General features: G+C 39.9%; 1 protein-coding gene and 1 long non-coding RNA gene across 5 annotated transcripts in view; both read left to right on the top strand.

Moving 5' to 3' along the window:
- The window catches only part of LOC109887091 (neuroplastin-like), a 42,696-nt gene extending 34,374 nt beyond the window's left edge, over window positions 1-8,322 (top strand). For 2 of the 4 annotated variants that reach the window (XM_020478589.2, XM_020478595.2), the window contains exons 8-9: window positions 6,646-6,722; window positions 7,234-8,322. In XM_020478589.2, the coding sequence (XP_020334178.1) occupies window positions 6,646-6,706 (61 nt within the window). In that variant the 3' untranslated portion in view covers window positions 6,707-6,722; window positions 7,234-8,322. The remainder of the gene's footprint in view (window positions 1-6,645; window positions 6,723-7,233) is intronic. The other 2 variants (XM_020478600.2, XM_020478605.2) reach the window with 1 other exon arrangement.
- On the top strand, window positions 459-3,998 carry LOC109887122 (uncharacterized). The gene is made up of 3 exons (XR_004206383.1): window positions 459-2,402; window positions 2,599-2,709; window positions 3,144-3,998. It is a non-coding gene; the product is annotated as an uncharacterized LOC109887122 (long non-coding RNA).
- Window positions 8,323-17,255: the final 8,933 nt, after the last annotated feature.

The raw sequence follows: 17,255 nt of genomic DNA on the forward strand, positions 1-17,255 counted from the left end.
TTTGCATGGCAAAGAGGGACTGCAATTAATTGCAATTCATCTGATCACTCTTCATAACATTCTGGAGTATATGCAAATTGCCATCATACAAACTGAGGCAGCAGACTTTGTGAAAATTAATATTTGTGTCATTCTCAAAACTTTTGGCCACGACTGTACATTCATGTACATACTACCTCAATTGGGAAGACCAACCAGTGCTCCCGCACATTGGCTAACCAGGCTATCTGCAATGTGTCCCGCCACCCACCAACCCCTCTTTTACACTACTGCTACACTCTGTTCATCATATATGCATAGTCACTTTAACCAGGTCTACATGTACATACTACCTCAATCAGCCTGACTAACCGGTGTCTGTATGTAGCCTTGCTTCTTTTATAGCCTCGCTACTGTATATAGCCTGTCTTTTTACTGTTGTTTTATTTCTTTACTTACCTATTGTTCACCTAATAACTTTTTTTGCACTATTGGTTAGAGCCTGTAAGTAAGCATTTCACTGTAAGGTCTACCTACACCTGTTGTAATCGGCGCACGTGACAAATAAACTTTGTTTTGATTTCAAACTACTAAGGTTATGTAGATAGCTAACATACCGGTAGATACTGCTGTAATGTTATGCTATGTGGTTTGTAAGGACAGCGTAGCTAACAAATTGTCAGCGAACATAACGTGTAAGGTCATATATTTGAAAAGTATTCACTTTATTACATTGAGTAGCAAGCTACCGTGAGGACGCGCTCTATCGACACTGCGGCTTGAGCATGCTTTTGGTGCCGTCGATAGCGGGCTGGACTTCGGGCAAGAAGGTTTAGGGTTCGAAAAATGCTCCCTGCTCGTTTCATTTGAAGTCGTGCACAATTATAAGATTATTATTTGGTTTATATTGCCCATTCATTGTCAGTTAGAGACACAGTAGTGCATTGGGACCCAAAAGCATAATCAGTGCCCAAACTCCCCAATGGTCATTAGGGCAAATCTGGTCTGTGATAGAACGTTTTTTACACCTTGCTTGGCTATTAGACAATTATTTAGTAAAAGTTTAATAGTCTATTGTTCAGCTATTAGCCCCCCTCCCCAACTTGCAACAAATTGTTGTTACTCCCATCTCGTTCCTCGCCCTCTTCCACGCGTCATTCTCTGCCTGAGTGGCTCGCTTGTGGGCGTGCATGCAGGATATGGCAGCATCTTCAGTTGTGCGTCAAGAATTCTGCATTGCAAGTTTGTATGAAGGTCTGGTTATTCACAAGCAAATTGTTATATGCTATGGAGGTACATTTGTCTATTTTTGTCGAGAGCAAAACATTATTTTCAATCAAAAATAATTGTTCTGAAAGCAAAAGATGCTTCAAAGTAAAAAAACTAATTTGCAATAAAATATTTTGTATTAGAGCGCAAAACATATTCGAGAACAAAACCTGTATTTGAAAACAATTTAATTTCGCTATCAACCCCCCTCCAGTTTGGCTTCAACCAATACTGTTCAGCCTTTCTTTCCGACACAAAGGAAGTCATAGCGGACACCTACGAAGGACTGTGTGATGATGGCATCTCAGGTAAGTAGCGCTGGGCTTTCTTCTGTCCAACTTCTACATAGCTAGTAGTTAGCTCCTACGATTCAGTGTCGGTTCATAACATTCTACTATATTACATAGATACATAAATACTGTAGAATGATAAATCATGCAATTATTATTATCAAGCTAACCAAAAACATTTAGCTACGTATGCCTGTTCTCGCCATTTTCAGTTTAATTCATCTAACTTTCTTTCATGGCAACTCATTAGCAGGCCCTGTCCTATTTGTTTCATAGTCGATATATAATCATATTTCATGACAGTGTAACGGATAGCTTTTTTTACAGAGGGATGAAAGAACACAATATGTCTGCCAGGGAATGCTACCCTGATATGTCAGATGAAATGTTAGACCAGAAAGTCAGGGCCATTAAGGCAAGGATGCCCCTTGCAGGCTTTAAATGGTCAAAAGGAAGTCTCCAAGTAATGGGCCATCGTGTACAATGGCGAAGAGTTAGGGAGTCTTTGCAGCGTGTAGATGGTGCAGGTATCATTGCCAGAACGATCCAGCTTCGTTGCATTGCTCGGCAAAAATACTCTGTTCCGGCTCCCGTCTCTCGTCCACATTGATACAAATCATAAATTGATAAGGTACTAAGATGTATGTCTCCATCAAATCTAAGAAGTTATTTGAACTTTTTTATTCTTACTTATTCGTAGACAAATGTTCAATGATGTATGCAATTGGAATTGTTCATCATCAACTGGTAATACATGAATACTGAAGCAGGTTCATAGGTTAAACAACTCACTTTTAATTCCAATGCTTTTTTTCAAGATACAACATTGTCATCTTTGGCAGTATAGATGGATTTTCAAGGAAGGTAAGTATATTATTTTGTATGCATATTGCATATTTCCCATCACCTAATGAACAACCACAATACCAGCCTGGTGTTAAGCTTTCTGTGCTGTATTGACGTCTCCTGAAAATGACACCTGCTGCTTTAGATTAAACAGTCATACCTCAGTTATTGTTTTCATATCTACAAAAAAACAAGCTATGTTCTTTACTTTCAGAGTGCGAGCTGATCAAAGGGTCGAAAATGTAGATATTGACAGATGTATGTTCACTGTCCGAGGAACAGGCAGTGGGAACCTTATTCCTGGCATAAGTGTCCATAACCAGAGGTAATTAACCTCTTCTGTGTTCTTTTTCTATCTTCCTCTCTGCCTGTCTTGTTGAACATGGAACCTGTCTCACATGCATTAATTAAAAAAACCTTAAGATGTCAGCTGCTCATTTTCCGATTTACACCACATTAACACTCAGCCATTTTCACTGGACTATCAAGCCCGTTGCTGCCAAGTCATGATTTCCCTGTGGGTAAGCCTTGCAATAACCAAGTGGTGAGACACATAGCCCTCTATATTTAAATGTTTAAGGTACACTCAGACAGGTGTCTGCGTCACAAAACAGTCAGTAACCACTCACAGAGGCTCACACAACTTGCATTTCTATAACCTCGGCCCCACCTCAGTGTTCACTATTCATGGAGGAAGACCACAGGACCACAGAGATTAGGTTCCTCCCCCACACAAAACCTTTTCTTTCTCTCTGTTAGAGTGGAACGCTTATGGAGTGTTTGGAGTGCTGTGACATGTCAGTACTACAACTTGCTGCACAGTTTGGAGGAAGAAGGCTACCTTGACCTGTCGAATTCTATCCACCTCTTCTGTGTGGGATATGTGTTCCTACCTCGTCTGCGGGCAGATCTGCACCATTTCACAGAGAGTTGGAATAATCACCCTTTAAGTCCATAGGTGAACCTGACACCTCACCAGCTGTTGCCTTAGTATTACACAACGGATTCAAATGATCAAGTCATCATCAAGCTTCAAGTGGTATTTATGTATTCATTTGTGATCTGGTAATGTAAAAGTCTAATAATGACATTATCTTCTATTTTTTGTCCTCATGTGACTGCTTTTCAGCATAAAGAACTCAGAGTTAATGATCCAAGGTCAGTTTTGCATTTCACCTCCTGATGATTATGATGACTGACCGTGTTAGAATTTTAAAAAACAAAGCTTAATCATGCTCTCTTTCTATCCATCGGTCTCTCGTCTGCAGGTATGTTTCCTCTCTCACGTCATCGCCACCTCACCCGCTCTTAAGATAACCTTTGGGCCTAGTGGGAGCCCAAGGCTGGTTAGGAGATACCACTAGAGACACGATGTAATTGTGATGAACTGAGAGAATATTAGGGTAGCACTGTAATTCATTAATCATATGCTGTCTTCCCTGCTCCTCTATTTTACCTCTTTCCTTTTCTGTCTTCTACACCTCTCTCCCCACCTCCTCTTGGTTCCTCTTTTTAAAATACACACAATTTGTGCATTGAAGTACAGATTTAACTTGTATTTGTAATATATTACAATTATAATATTTATAATGTGTGTATTATGTATTTATAACACCTGGATAATGAACTTTCAATAAAGCGTTTCACATTCTCCACTGGTTGAAATGAAGTATCTCATTGAAATACTACACCTATCCAGTGTCCTCAGATTAATGCAGATGAAGGGAGTTAGATATTCATAGGAAGCTGTTTTTTTCTCGCTATATGAATTACAAATCAGCCTTTTCTTAAATCATGTTTCTAGTCTTTTGCATAGTTACAATGTGTAATCATTGATGTCCCAGGAGCGGTAAACACTGTTGAAGTGTATAATTGTAATACATACATGCAGACACAGCATCATTCAAAGAATGGAGTTTGATACACCTAGTATTGGATATGACTGAAAAAGAATGTCTCAAAGAGATTCATACCTGAACCGCACCTTTATTTGCCAAGGAAGTGTACATGATCAGTGAATATATTCAATGTACAGGCTACAATGTGGGGATCTCATGCATGGTAATAACAGTACATGTATATAGGACTTGCATCCTTGGCACAATAAAGTTATTATATTCTACTCAATCCATAGGCTTCATTAATGCCATTCAGACTTGAAGTTGATACAACAACTATGATAGCTGAGGTTCATTGGTATGAATATTAGTTCAGAACCTAACGTTTTAAGGGTCCATACACAGATCGGCTACATACTGTAGCTAGCTACACATTCATAGGAATACAGTTATTTTTATCTTCCACTACACAATAAGCAAATAAATAGTTAGCTAGTTATGTTACTTCAGCTGCATTGCATGGCAAATATAAGCAAGGCAAGCTAACACAATTGTATTCAATTTGCAGTCAATGCTTTAGTTAGCTAGATTCTTTACATCCACTGTTTCACAAGATGACAGTCTGGCTTGCAGGTTCTCTCAGGAGTCCCTAAAACATTAAACACGAATTACATTTTCATACTCATGTCATAACACTAGCTAGCTGGCTAATGTTAGCTAGTCAGCTAACTTGCTAAATAGCAGTTTTTGTACATTCACTTTATGACAAAAAAATTGGCACAATCGTTTGTCTCTACATTAACTAACATATTCCTCTTAATTGTAAATGTTTTGCTTGATTTGTTATGATGTTATAATTACTTACATTTGCTACCACTGTAGCACTGTAGAAAGTCACCAGGGACGGGTGGCTCGTGTCAAATTTGTCATTGGAACCACTCGATATGATTGGTCATATAAAAACCTTGGGACCCAAATGCATAATGAGTGCTCTAACTCCCCCTTGCGGTGGTCTGGAGCCATGAAGCCGTGCCGCTGAGTACCTCTAGGTCCTGCGGTGTAAGCTCGCAAATTTTAAAGGAGGAACCACTGTACAAGCTTCGCACATCAGTATTTGGGGAGTTTCTCCCATTCTTCTCTGCAGATCCTCTCAAGCTGTCAGGTTGGATGGGGAGCGTTGCTGCACAGCTATTTTCAGGTCTCTCCAGAGATGTTTGATTGGGTTCAAGTCTGAGCTCTGGCTGGGCCACTCAAGGACATTCAGAGACTTGTCCCGAAGCCACTCCTGCATTGTCTTGGCGGTGTACTTAGGGTCGTTGTCCTGTTGGAAGATGAACCTTCTCCCCCTTCTGAGGTCTTGAGCGCTCTGGAGCAGGTTTTCATCAGGGATCTCTCTGTACTTTGCTCTGTTCATCTTTCCCTCGATCCTGACTAGTCTCCCAGTCCCTGCCGCTGAAAAACATGCCCACAGCACGACGATGCTACCACCATGCTTCACTGTAGGGATGGTGCCAGGTTTCCTCCAGACGTGACCCTTGGCATTCAGGCCAAAGAGTTCAATCTAACATCAGACCAGAGAATCTTGTTTCTCATGGTCAGAGTCCTTTAGTTGCCTCTTGGAAAACTCCAAGCGGGCTGTCGTGCATTTTACTGAGGAGTGGCTTCCGTCTGGCCACTCTACCATAAAAGCCTGATTGGTGGAGTGCTGCAAAGATGGTTGTCCTTCTGGAAGGTTCTCCCATCTCCACAGAGGAACTCAGGAGCTCTGTCAGAGTGACCATCGGTTCTTGGTTCCCACCCTGACCAAGGCCCTTCTCACCTGCGGCCAGCTGTAGGAACATTCTTGGTGATTCTAAACTTCCATTTAAGAATGATGGAGGCCACTGTGTTGTTGGGGACCTTCAATGTTTTTTTAATATATATTTTTTTACCTTCCCCAAATCTGTGTCTGTGCTCTACAGACAATTCCTTTGACCTCATGGCTTGGTTTTTGCTCTGACATGCACTGTCAACTGTGGGATCTTATATAGACAGGTGTGTGCAAATCAAAATCATGTCCAATCAATTGAATTTACTACAGGTGGACTCCAATCAAGTTGTAGAAACATCTCAAGGATGATCAATGGAAACAGAATGCACCTGAGCTCAATTTTGAGACTCATAGCAAAGGGTTTGAATACTTGTGTAAATAAGGTATTTCTGTTTTACCAAAAAAATTTAAAACCTTTTTTTGCTTTGGCATTATAGGACATTGTGTGTAGATTGATGAGGGGGGGAAATGATATAATCAATTTTACAATAAGGCTGTAAAGTAACAAAATGTGGAAAAGTCAATGGGTCTGAATACGTTCCGAATGCACTATATATATACATATAATAATTTCCCCCTGGAATTTGTATTTCTCTTGGCATTTCTTCACTAGGAAAACAAATTCGACAAACAACCACAAAGACAAAAATGTGCGCCAGAGGAATACAAAATGAGAAGCTACGCGTTGCAGTAAGTATTCTGGCCTTTATAAAATGAGAAGCTACTCGTCGTGAGTATTCCGGCGTTTATTAAATGAGAAGCTAGTCGTCGTAGTGAGTATTCCGGCCTTTATAAAATGAGAAGCTACTCCTCATAGTGAGTATTCCGGCCTTTGTAAAATGAGAAGCTACTCCTCGTAGTGAGTATTCCGGCCTTTATAAAATGAGAAGCTACTCCTCATAGTGAGTATTCCGGCCTTTATAAAATGAGAAGCTACTCCTCGTAGTGAGTATTCCGACCTTCAGAAAATGAGAAGCTACTCGTTGTAGTTAGTATTCCGAACTTTATAAGATGAGAAGCTACTCGTTGTAGTGAGTATTCCGGCCTTCATAAAATGAGAAGCTACTCATTGCAGTGAGTATTCTGGCCTTTAGAAAAAGGAATCTGAGGCATATGGAAGTCAACTAAGTGATATACTGTAGGAATGTGATAATGTGCACAGGGTATACTAATTCCTTCCTCCCCCGATTTTCATTAACAGATGACTAACTGCATATCTTGACCATATGAAGGTATCTGAGGAGGGAGCTCCAGGCAATTTTTAATGAAGCATATCTCATCTCTCTCTTATGAGAAAAAACAATAACAGTGTAACACTGGCAGAAAAGAAGATGGCTGTCTTAAGCATGACTTATTCAGTCTTACATGAACAGTCCTGGACGGAGAGATGACTAATTCCATCACGAAAGGTGTGCACATCTTTTTTTGTGTGCTGTTTGATGTCTCTTTTATTCATTTTATCATGTCCTCCAACCAGAGGTGATCCTTTTTGTATTACATATCATGTAAAACGCATGCAAATTATTACGCAATAGGATGCCCAAAATAGACTTTGTTGTTTTCCCTCATGTCTGTGTGGCTATTTTGCGTCCAAAGGAATTATGTTTTTTTATGAAATTGTCCTGAACTGAAAAATACTGTTCTATTCTTAAATAACTTTGTACAGCTGATTCAATGTCATTAAACTATGTTTGATTTAGTGAAAGGAAAGTCCACTCTTAACAGCCATTATAGTGAAAATGTGATGCAAGGGATTTGATGTCTGGCAGTATTTACTTGAAAATTATTATATGAAAATTACTACTATATCTATCTAGTTATAAATAAAATTAGTGTTTATTTTTATTTTTCAGAGTAACTTAGGATGTCTTGTATATGTTGAGGTACGAGTGTTCAAACAATAGCAAATACTGTATGTAAAGAAAAAAATACATTTTATATTTCCCAACTTAATTCATTCATTTTTATTTTTCTGAAATTGTACAGCATGGCTATTATCCTATGCAATATGTATTCATATATAGATATATTGGGGGCAGTTTGTTTTTCTCAGTGAAGCTTTAATATTGTGGGATCACTTGGAAGCTGGTATAGCAAAATGCACTGCTGTAGCTGCATGACTCCTGTCCTATAAATACACTATGTATCCATGTGTATTGCAGTGCAAATGGACCTACATTAGGGTGGGAATGGAAGGAGCTACGGTATCTCTAGCCACGATAAAACATCAGACCAATAACATACGAGACTAATACATTTTTGAAAATAAAAGGCTCCAAAATACATTTCATTTTTTGTCTCGAAAATCCTTTCTAGAAACCGCAACATTTGTCCTGCTACAAATATCCTCCTACAACACAATGGTCACTATGTTCCAGCACACATTTACAGAATCAGCAGCATGAAGAACAACACTAGAGGTCGACCGATTATGATTCTTCAATGCCGATACAGATTATTGGAGGACCAAAAAAAGCAGATTCCAATTAATCGGCCGATTTTTTAAAATGTATTTGTAATAATGACAATTACAACAATACTGAATGAACACTTATTTAAACTTAATATAATACATCAATAAAATCAATTTAGCCTCAAATAAATAATGAAACATGTTCAATTTGTTTTAAATAATGCAAAAACAAAGTGTTGGAGAAGAAAGTAAAAGTGAAATATGTGCCATGTAAGAAAGCTATATGAAAGCTGGTGGTTCCTTTTAAGATGAGTCTTCAATATTCCCAGGTAAGAAGTTTTAGGTTGTAGTTATTATAGGAATTATATTATTATTATTATTTCTCTCTATACCATTTGTATTTCATTAACCTTTGACTATTGGATGTTCTTATAGGCACTTTAGTATTGCCAGTGTAACAGTATAGCTTCCGTCCCTCTCCTCGCCCCTACCTGGGCTCGAACCAGGAACACAACGACAACAGCCACCCTCGAAGCAGCGTTACCCATGCAGAGCAAGGGGAACAACCACTCAAAGTCTCAGAGCAAGTGACGCTTGAAACGCTATTAGCGCGCTCCCCGCTAACTAGCTAGCCATTTCACAACCGTTACACCAGCCTAATCTCGGGAGTTGATAGGCTTGAAGTCATAAACTGCGCTGTGCTTGCGAAGAGCTGCTGGCAAAACACACTAAAGTGCTGTTTGAATGAATGCTTACGAGCCTGCTGCTGCCTACCATCGCTCAGTCAGACTGCTCTATCAAATCATAGACTTAGTTATAACATGATAACACACAGAAATACGAGCCTTAGGTTATTAATATGGCCGAATCCGGAAACGATCATCTCGAAAACAAAATGTTTATTCTTTCAGTGAAATACGGAACCGTTCTGTATTTTATCTAACGGGTGGCATCCATAAGTCAAAATATTCCTATTACATTGCACAACCTTCAATGTTATGTCATAATTACATACAATTCTGGGAAATTAGGCGGCCCAAACTGTTGCATATACACTGACTCTGCGTGCAATGAACGCAAGTGAAGTGACACAATTTCACCTGGTTAATATTGCCTGCTAACCTGGATTTCTTTTATCTAAATATGCAGGTTTAAAAATATATACTTCTGTGTATTGATTTTAAGAAAGGCATTGATGTTTATGGTTAGGTACACATTGGAGCAACGATACGCATCGATTATATGCAACGCAGGACACACTAGATAAACTAGTAATATCATCAACCATGTATAGTTAACTAGTGATTATGATTGATTGATTGTTTTTTATAAGACAAGTTTAATGCTAGCTAGCAACTTACCTCGGCTTACTGCATTCGCGTAACAGGCAGTCTCCTCGTGGAGTGCAATGTAATCAGGTGGTTAGAGCGTTGGACTAGTTAACTGTAACGTTGCAAGATTGAATCCCCGAGCTGACAAGATAAAAATCTGTCGTTCTGCCCCTGAACGAGGCAGTTAACCCACTGTTCCTAGGCCGTCATTGAAAATAAGAATGTGTTCTTAACTGACTTGCCCAGTTAAATAAAGATTAAATAAAGTTGTACATTTCTTTTAAAAATAAAATAAAATAGGCCAAATCGGTGTCCAAAAATACAGATTTCTGATTGTTATGAAAACTTGAAATCGACCCTAATTAAATCGGCCATTCCGATTAATCGGTCGACCTCTAAACAACACATCCCCCAACTCTTCCACAACCCACCTCCCACCCACATGTGTACCGTGTGTAGTGAGTTGACCTGTCTCCCTCTGGCTGTTCGTGTTGATGAGCTTCAGCTCCTCAGTCCTGGAGCACTCTCTTCAGCTTCCCTTCCACCTCCTCCACCAAGGCAGGGAAGCTGGGGTCCAAGAGACACAGGCGGAGGAAGGGCTCCAGCTCCCCACGGAACAGAGCACTGTGGCACCAGGGGCAAGGACAGACCATGCTCGCCCAGGAAGTGCTGAGGAAAAATAAAGATAGACCAGGGATCTGATAATTTGTTTGTATAGACTTAAAGCCATGATATCGGCTAACTATAATCTCCCACAAGTCAATTAAGTGTTAGGACTTTATAGGGTAACACACCAAGGAAGGTTAGAGCTGCATCATAGCTGCATCCTTTATTGAATGATTTCCCTCAGTCATCATAGCTCTTTCATCCTCACTGAGAGCTTTTTCAAATGTGTGTGTGTTGGTTTAATTTCTCCCCCTTCTGTGTGGGGAGGTTAAGGATTGACATATCACACATTGTCATTGATTCATACATAAAATCCATATTAACCTAGTTGGTTCCAGGGCTGTTCAGTATTAAACTAGCTATATTGTTTTCATGCTTGTAAATAGCACCATCTAGTGGGTGATTCTTACTGTAACAACAGCAACTTTAGTACCTCATTAAACTAGTTTGCCTCATACATTGTGAAGAATGACATTCTTAAAATAAGAACAGCAACACAGGTGAAAAAAAAGATACAATGCACTCATTTCAGTTAGTTAATGTATTGCAGGAGCTGTTACAATTCAGATGTTCCAAAATACACTTTCATGATGCAATACTTAGCTACATGTTTTCTGTGTGAATGTGTTGTTGAGTACCTGTTGATCCTGTGCAGTGGTCTTGGTAGGGGGCTGATTGGATGTTGGGGTGCAGCTGAGTGGTGGTGGTGCCCCCCCCCTGTGTGGTGACAGGCAGGTACTCCTTCAGTCTGAGTACTGCACTGCCACGCTCCTCCAGGGCCTCAGCCCTGCTGCCGCTGAACTGCATCCTGATCGAACAACTCTCCCCCTGCACATACACAGCATTGTTTTGTGTGAGAGCTGGCCTATATCTCCTCCTCACCGCTACTGAGACAATTTTGACCAGCAGACTACAAGCTTGACACGCCACTTACAATTCATCACAGTGACACGTACCTACAACACTTATATAGCCTACATATCACTCACAAGCTAGGCCCTTGGCAGAACATGGGCAGCCAAAGCACTGCTCGCAGCCAGCTAGCTGTGCCAAGACTGTTAAAATGCATCGTGTCAGGCCTCAGATCCCCTTAATTCAGGCCATTTAATGACCAATTACACTGTTGTCTCAGCACAGCCACCCCTGCCAAAAATTAGCTCTGCCACGCTCATGTCAATGTGAAATCTGGCTATGGTAAATAAAGCTGCCACTATACAAATTGCTGAGGAATTTACCTTGTGTAAAATTCTGGTGTTGCCTTGTAGTTAACATTAGCCTACCGTTTCATTTAAAACTAGGTGCTAGAATAATAATACAAGTTGGTATGTATACTGTTGTATACAGTACGACTGTAGCTTCTATTTAAAAATGGTGTTGTTTCTAAAAGCAAATAAAGGCTCCAAGAAAATCACTTTCGCAACCCACCTTAACAGTCAGACGGAAAAGTAGGGTATCTGATTTCTGCTGAACTTTGAGGAAGCTTGGAGCATCAAGCAAGGAAAACCCATCCTGAAAAATGCAATTAACACAACATTCAGACAGACTAACAATGGTAAACAAACAACAGTCAAAAGTCATAGTAGTAAAACCAAAGTCATATTGGATAGGGCACACAGCTAATCCTCACGTCTTCAAATGAGACATACATGTCCATTTAATAGTATCAGACGGAGCATGAAGCAATCACAGCTCTACTTTTGGTTAGCAGGAGCAATCTCAAATGATCTGAAATGACATAAGCGCGCCTGCAGGGGGCTCTATTGACTCAGAAACCCATCCAGACAGACCCTGTGACCAGCAGCATGCCATCAGTATGTATGTACTGTATTTGGAAAGATAACTTCCATCTCCATCTCGAACAACCAGCTGTTGGAGGCTGAATGTTGTTGTACTAAATATCATCTTTGAGAGTCATAAGCTGTGCTCGAATTCTCATACTAACCATACTATTTGAGACGTGATTTGAGTACATAGTATGCTTATTGGTCATAGTATGGATATAGTTAGCATGCCAAAAGTTGTCGTACTAAATGTGGAAAAATTTACAAAGTACACATGCAGTGGGCACTATTTCCGTGCTTTTAGGGCCCATAATGCAATTCTTCCAAAAATGGGCGTGGCTTCACAACATTTTCAGATTTGTAGAAAATGGCGGCCGAAGTCTGACGAAAGTGGATACAAGTTATTCATTGGTTTAACTAATCATGAAACATTTTAAGAAAATGTTGAGTAATGTAATAAAGTATTGACTTTTCAAATAGGTTTGTTGTGACAATTTGTTAGCTATGTTATCCTTATGAACAGCATAGCATTACAGCAGTAGGTATGTTAGCTGGCTACTAATAATACATTGAACTTGCCAGGCAGTATTATTAACAATCTGCTATCTAACTAACTACCCAACGTTTATTGACTTGATTATTCACATAATTATTAGCTAAGTGCTAAGGACATTGTTCATTTTAAATATCTACTCTGATTTCAGAGCAGTCTCGCGCAGAATAACTGATGACTTTATATTCAACACCCGTTGAATATGGCCGGTGTCAGTAAACGTCGGCAAAAAAAGCGTCAATAAATTGTTGCCAGCAGGACAGTTACAGCATAACCAGCTCTGCTAGGGAAAGCAAAATGGTGTTCTCTCAGCCTCATTTGTGTCTGGAAGTAGCTAGCCAACGTTAGCTTGGGTGCTTGACTGCCGTTGAATGCTCGGATCAACCCTACTTCTCAGCCAGAGCGTCCAGTGTGCGCTCTGAACGCTCCGAATTTATGAAGGGACAATCTGACAACGCTCTGGATTTACGAACGCCTAGAAGGCACTCTGGCACTCCAGATTGAATTTACGAACAGAATCAAAATCGTGAAATGTTTAGCTAGTTATTTGTTATGCCAGTGGTTCCCAAACTTTTTATAGTCCCGTACCCCTTCAAACATTCAACATCCAGCTGTGTTCCCCCTCTAGCACCAGGGTCAGCACACTCTCAAATGTTGTTTTTTGCCATCATTGTAAGCCTGCCACACACACGCTATACGATACATTAATTAAATAGAAGAATGAGTGTGAGTTTTTGTCACAACCTGGGTCGTGGGAAGCGACAAAGAACTCTTATAGGACCAGGGCACAAATAATATAATAATAATAATACATAATTTTGCTCTTTATTTAACCATCTTACATATAAAACCTTATTTGTTCATCGAAAATTGTGAATAACTCAACACACGTTAATGAGAAAAGTGTGCTTGAAGGATGCACATAACTCTGCAAAGTTGGGTTGTATTGGAGAGTCTCCTTCTTAAATAATTTTCCACACACAGTCTGTGCCTGTATTTAGTTTTCATGCTAGTGAGGGCCGAGAATCCACTCTCACATAGGTGTGCGGTTGCATCAGTGTCATCAGGACATCAGTGTCTTTTAACAGCGCAGTTGTGAAGTCAGAAGCTTACATATACACCTTAGCCAAATACATTTAAACTCAGTTTTTCACAATTCCTGACATTTAATCCTAGTAAGAATTCCCTGTCTTAGGTCAGTTAGGATCACCACTTTAGAATGTGAAATGTCAGAATAATAGTAGAGAGAATTATTTATTTCAGCTTTTATTTCTTTCATCATATTCCCAGTGGGTCAGAGGTTTACATACATACACTCAATTAGTATTTGGTAGCATTGTCTTTACATTGTTTAACTTGGGTCAAACGTTTCAGGTTTCCACAAGCTTCCCACAATAAGTTTGGAGAATCTTGGCCCATTCCTCCTGACAGAGCTGGTGTAACTGAGTCAGCTTTGTAGGCCTCCTTGCTTGCATATACTTTTTCAGTTCTGCCCACAAATGTTCTATGGGATTGAGGTCAGGGCTTTGTGATGGCCACTCCAATACCTTGACTTTGTTGTCCTTAAGCCATTTTGCCACAACTCTGGAAGAATGCTCGGGGTCATTGTCCATTTGGAAGACCGATTTGCGACCAAGCTTTAACTTCCTGACTGATGTCTTGAGATGTTGCTTCAATATATCCACATAATTTTCCTCCCTCATGAAGCCATCTATTTTGTGAAGTGCACCAGTTTATCTCTAGGAGACAGAACGCGTCTCCTTTCTGAGTGGAATGACGGCTGAGTGGTCCCATGGTGTTTATACTTGCGTACTATTGTTTGTACAGATGAATGTGGTACCTTCAGGCGTTTGGAAATTGCTCCCAAGGATGAACCAGACTTTTGATTTTCCCATGATGTCAAGCAAAGAGGCACTGAGTTTGAAGGTAGGCCTTGAAATACATCCATAGGTACACCTCCAATTGACTCAAATGATGTCAATTAGCCTATCAGAAGCTTCTAAAGCCATGACATAATTTTCTGGAATTTTCCAAGCTGTTTAAAGGCACAGTCAACTTAGTGTATGTAAACTTCTGACCCACTGGAATTGTGATACAGTGTATGTAAACTTCCGACTTCAACTGTATGGATGTATATATGTATATATATACACATATAAAGTGTAATGTTTTATGTAACAGAGCTGAATAGACGATCCATCCCTCCATTGTGCTGAAGTCCAATTGAAATGGAGAAACATAACTTGCAGTATCTACAGTGGCAAAAAAAGCATGTGAACACTTTGGAATTACCTGGATTTCTGCATAAATTGGTCATCAAATTTGATCTGATCTTCATCTAAGTCACAACAATAGACAAACATAGTGTGCTTAAACTAATAACACAAATTATTGTATTTGTCTTGTCTCTATTGAATACATCATTTAAACATTCACAGTGTAGGTTGGGAAAAGTATGTGAAACCTTAGGCTAATGACTTCTCCAAAAGCTAATTGGAGTCAGGAGTCAGCTAACCTGGAGTCAAATCAATGAGACGAGATTGGAGATGTTGGTTAGAGCTGCCTTGCCCTATAAAAAATACTCACAAAATTTGAGCTATTCACAAATCAAATCAAATCAAATTTATTTATATAGCCCTTCGTACATCAGCTGATATCTCAAAGTGCTGTACAGAAACCCAGCCTAAAACCCCAAACAGCAAGCAATGCTCTCCTCAAGAAGCATTGCCTGATGTGAACCATGCCTCAAACAAAGGAGATCTCAGAAGACCTAAGATTAAGAGTTGTTGACTTGCATAAAGCTGGAAAGGGTTACAAAAGTATCTCTAAAAGCCTTAATGTTCATCAGTCCACAGTAAGACAAATTGTCTATAAATGGAGAAAGTTCAGCACTGTTGCTACTCTCCACAGGAGTGGCCATCCTGCAAAGATGACTGCAAGAGCACAGCGCAGAATGCTCAATGAGGTTAAGAAGAATCCTAGAGTGTCAGCTAAAGACTTACAGAAATCTCTGGAACATGCTAACATCTCTGTTGACGAGTCTACAATACATAAAACACTAAACAAGAATGGTATTCATGGCAGGGCACCACGGAAGAAGCCACTGCTGTCCAAAAAAAAAACATTTTTGCAAGTCTGAAGTTTGCAAAAGTGCACCTGGATGTTCCACAGCGCTACTGGCAAAATATTCTGTGGACAGATGAAACTACAGTTTAGTTGTTTGGAAGGAACACACAACACTATGTGTAGAGAAAAAAAAGCACAGAACAGCACAGCACACCAACATCAAAACCTCATCCCAACTGTAAAGTATGGTGGAGGGAGCATCATGGTTTGGGGCTGCTTTGCTGCCTCAGGGCCTGGACAGCTTGCTATCATCGCCGGAAAAATTCATTCCCAAGTTTATCAAGACATTTTGCAGGAGAATGTTAGGGTATCTGTCCGCCAATTGAAGCTCAACAGAAGTTGGGTGATGCAACAGGACAATGACCCAAAACACAGAAGTAAATTAACAACAGAATGGCTTCAACAGAAGAAAATATGCCTTCTGGAGTGGCCCAGTCAGAGTCCTGACCTCAACCCGATTTGAGATGCTGAGGCATGTCCTCAAGAGAGCAGTTCACACCAGACATCCCAAGAATATTGCTGAACTGAAACATTTTTGTAAAGAGGAATGATCCAAAATTCCTCCTGACCGTTGTGCAGGTCTGATTCGCAACTACAGAAAACATTTGGTTGATGTTATTGCTGCCAAAGGAAGGTCAACCAGTTTTTAAATCCAAGGGTTCACATTCTTTTTCCAGCCTGCACTGTGAATGTTTGCACGGTGTGTTCAATAAAGACATGAAAACGTATAATTGGTTGTGTGTTATTAGTTTAAGCAGACTATGCATGTCTATTGTTGTGACCTAGATGAAGATCAGATCAAATTTTATGACCAATTTATGCAGAAATCCAGGTATTTCCAAAGGGTTCATATGTATTTTTTTTGCCACTGTAGATACTGCAAGTTATGTTTCTCCATTTCAAATGGACTTCAACACAATGGAGGGATGAATAGTCTACTCAGCTCTGTTACATAAAACATTACACTTCAGCTCCGTACTTCCAGATTCAAAACAGATTTCAATTTTCCTACTCCGCTGAGATGTTCTGAAGGGATTCTTTCTATTTTTAGTTGAACATTATCATATCAGGGAGTAATCACATTACATAATTTCAACAAGACTAGTCTTCAAGTCATTCTGTGAGGCATAGCCAGTCGTTTCTGAGAGAAAGCCCCCATTACACTATATCTTAGAATCAGGAGTAATCTGGATGATGATTACACACAATAACCCTCTCTCTCCTCCAGCATGGTGCATCCTAATATGGCATCATCATTCAGTTGGGACTCCCCTGGAATCAGCCACCGTGTACTACTGTAAACTCTCTTCATTGAAAGATACTCAAGAGCATTAAGATTAAGGGCGCCGATCT

The sequence above is a fragment of the Oncorhynchus kisutch genome, linkage group LG3 (genome assembly GCF_002021735.2).
Source record: "Oncorhynchus kisutch isolate 150728-3 linkage group LG3, Okis_V2, whole genome shotgun sequence".
NCBI classification, from domain to species: Eukaryota; Metazoa; Chordata; class Actinopteri; order Salmoniformes; family Salmonidae; genus Oncorhynchus; species Oncorhynchus kisutch.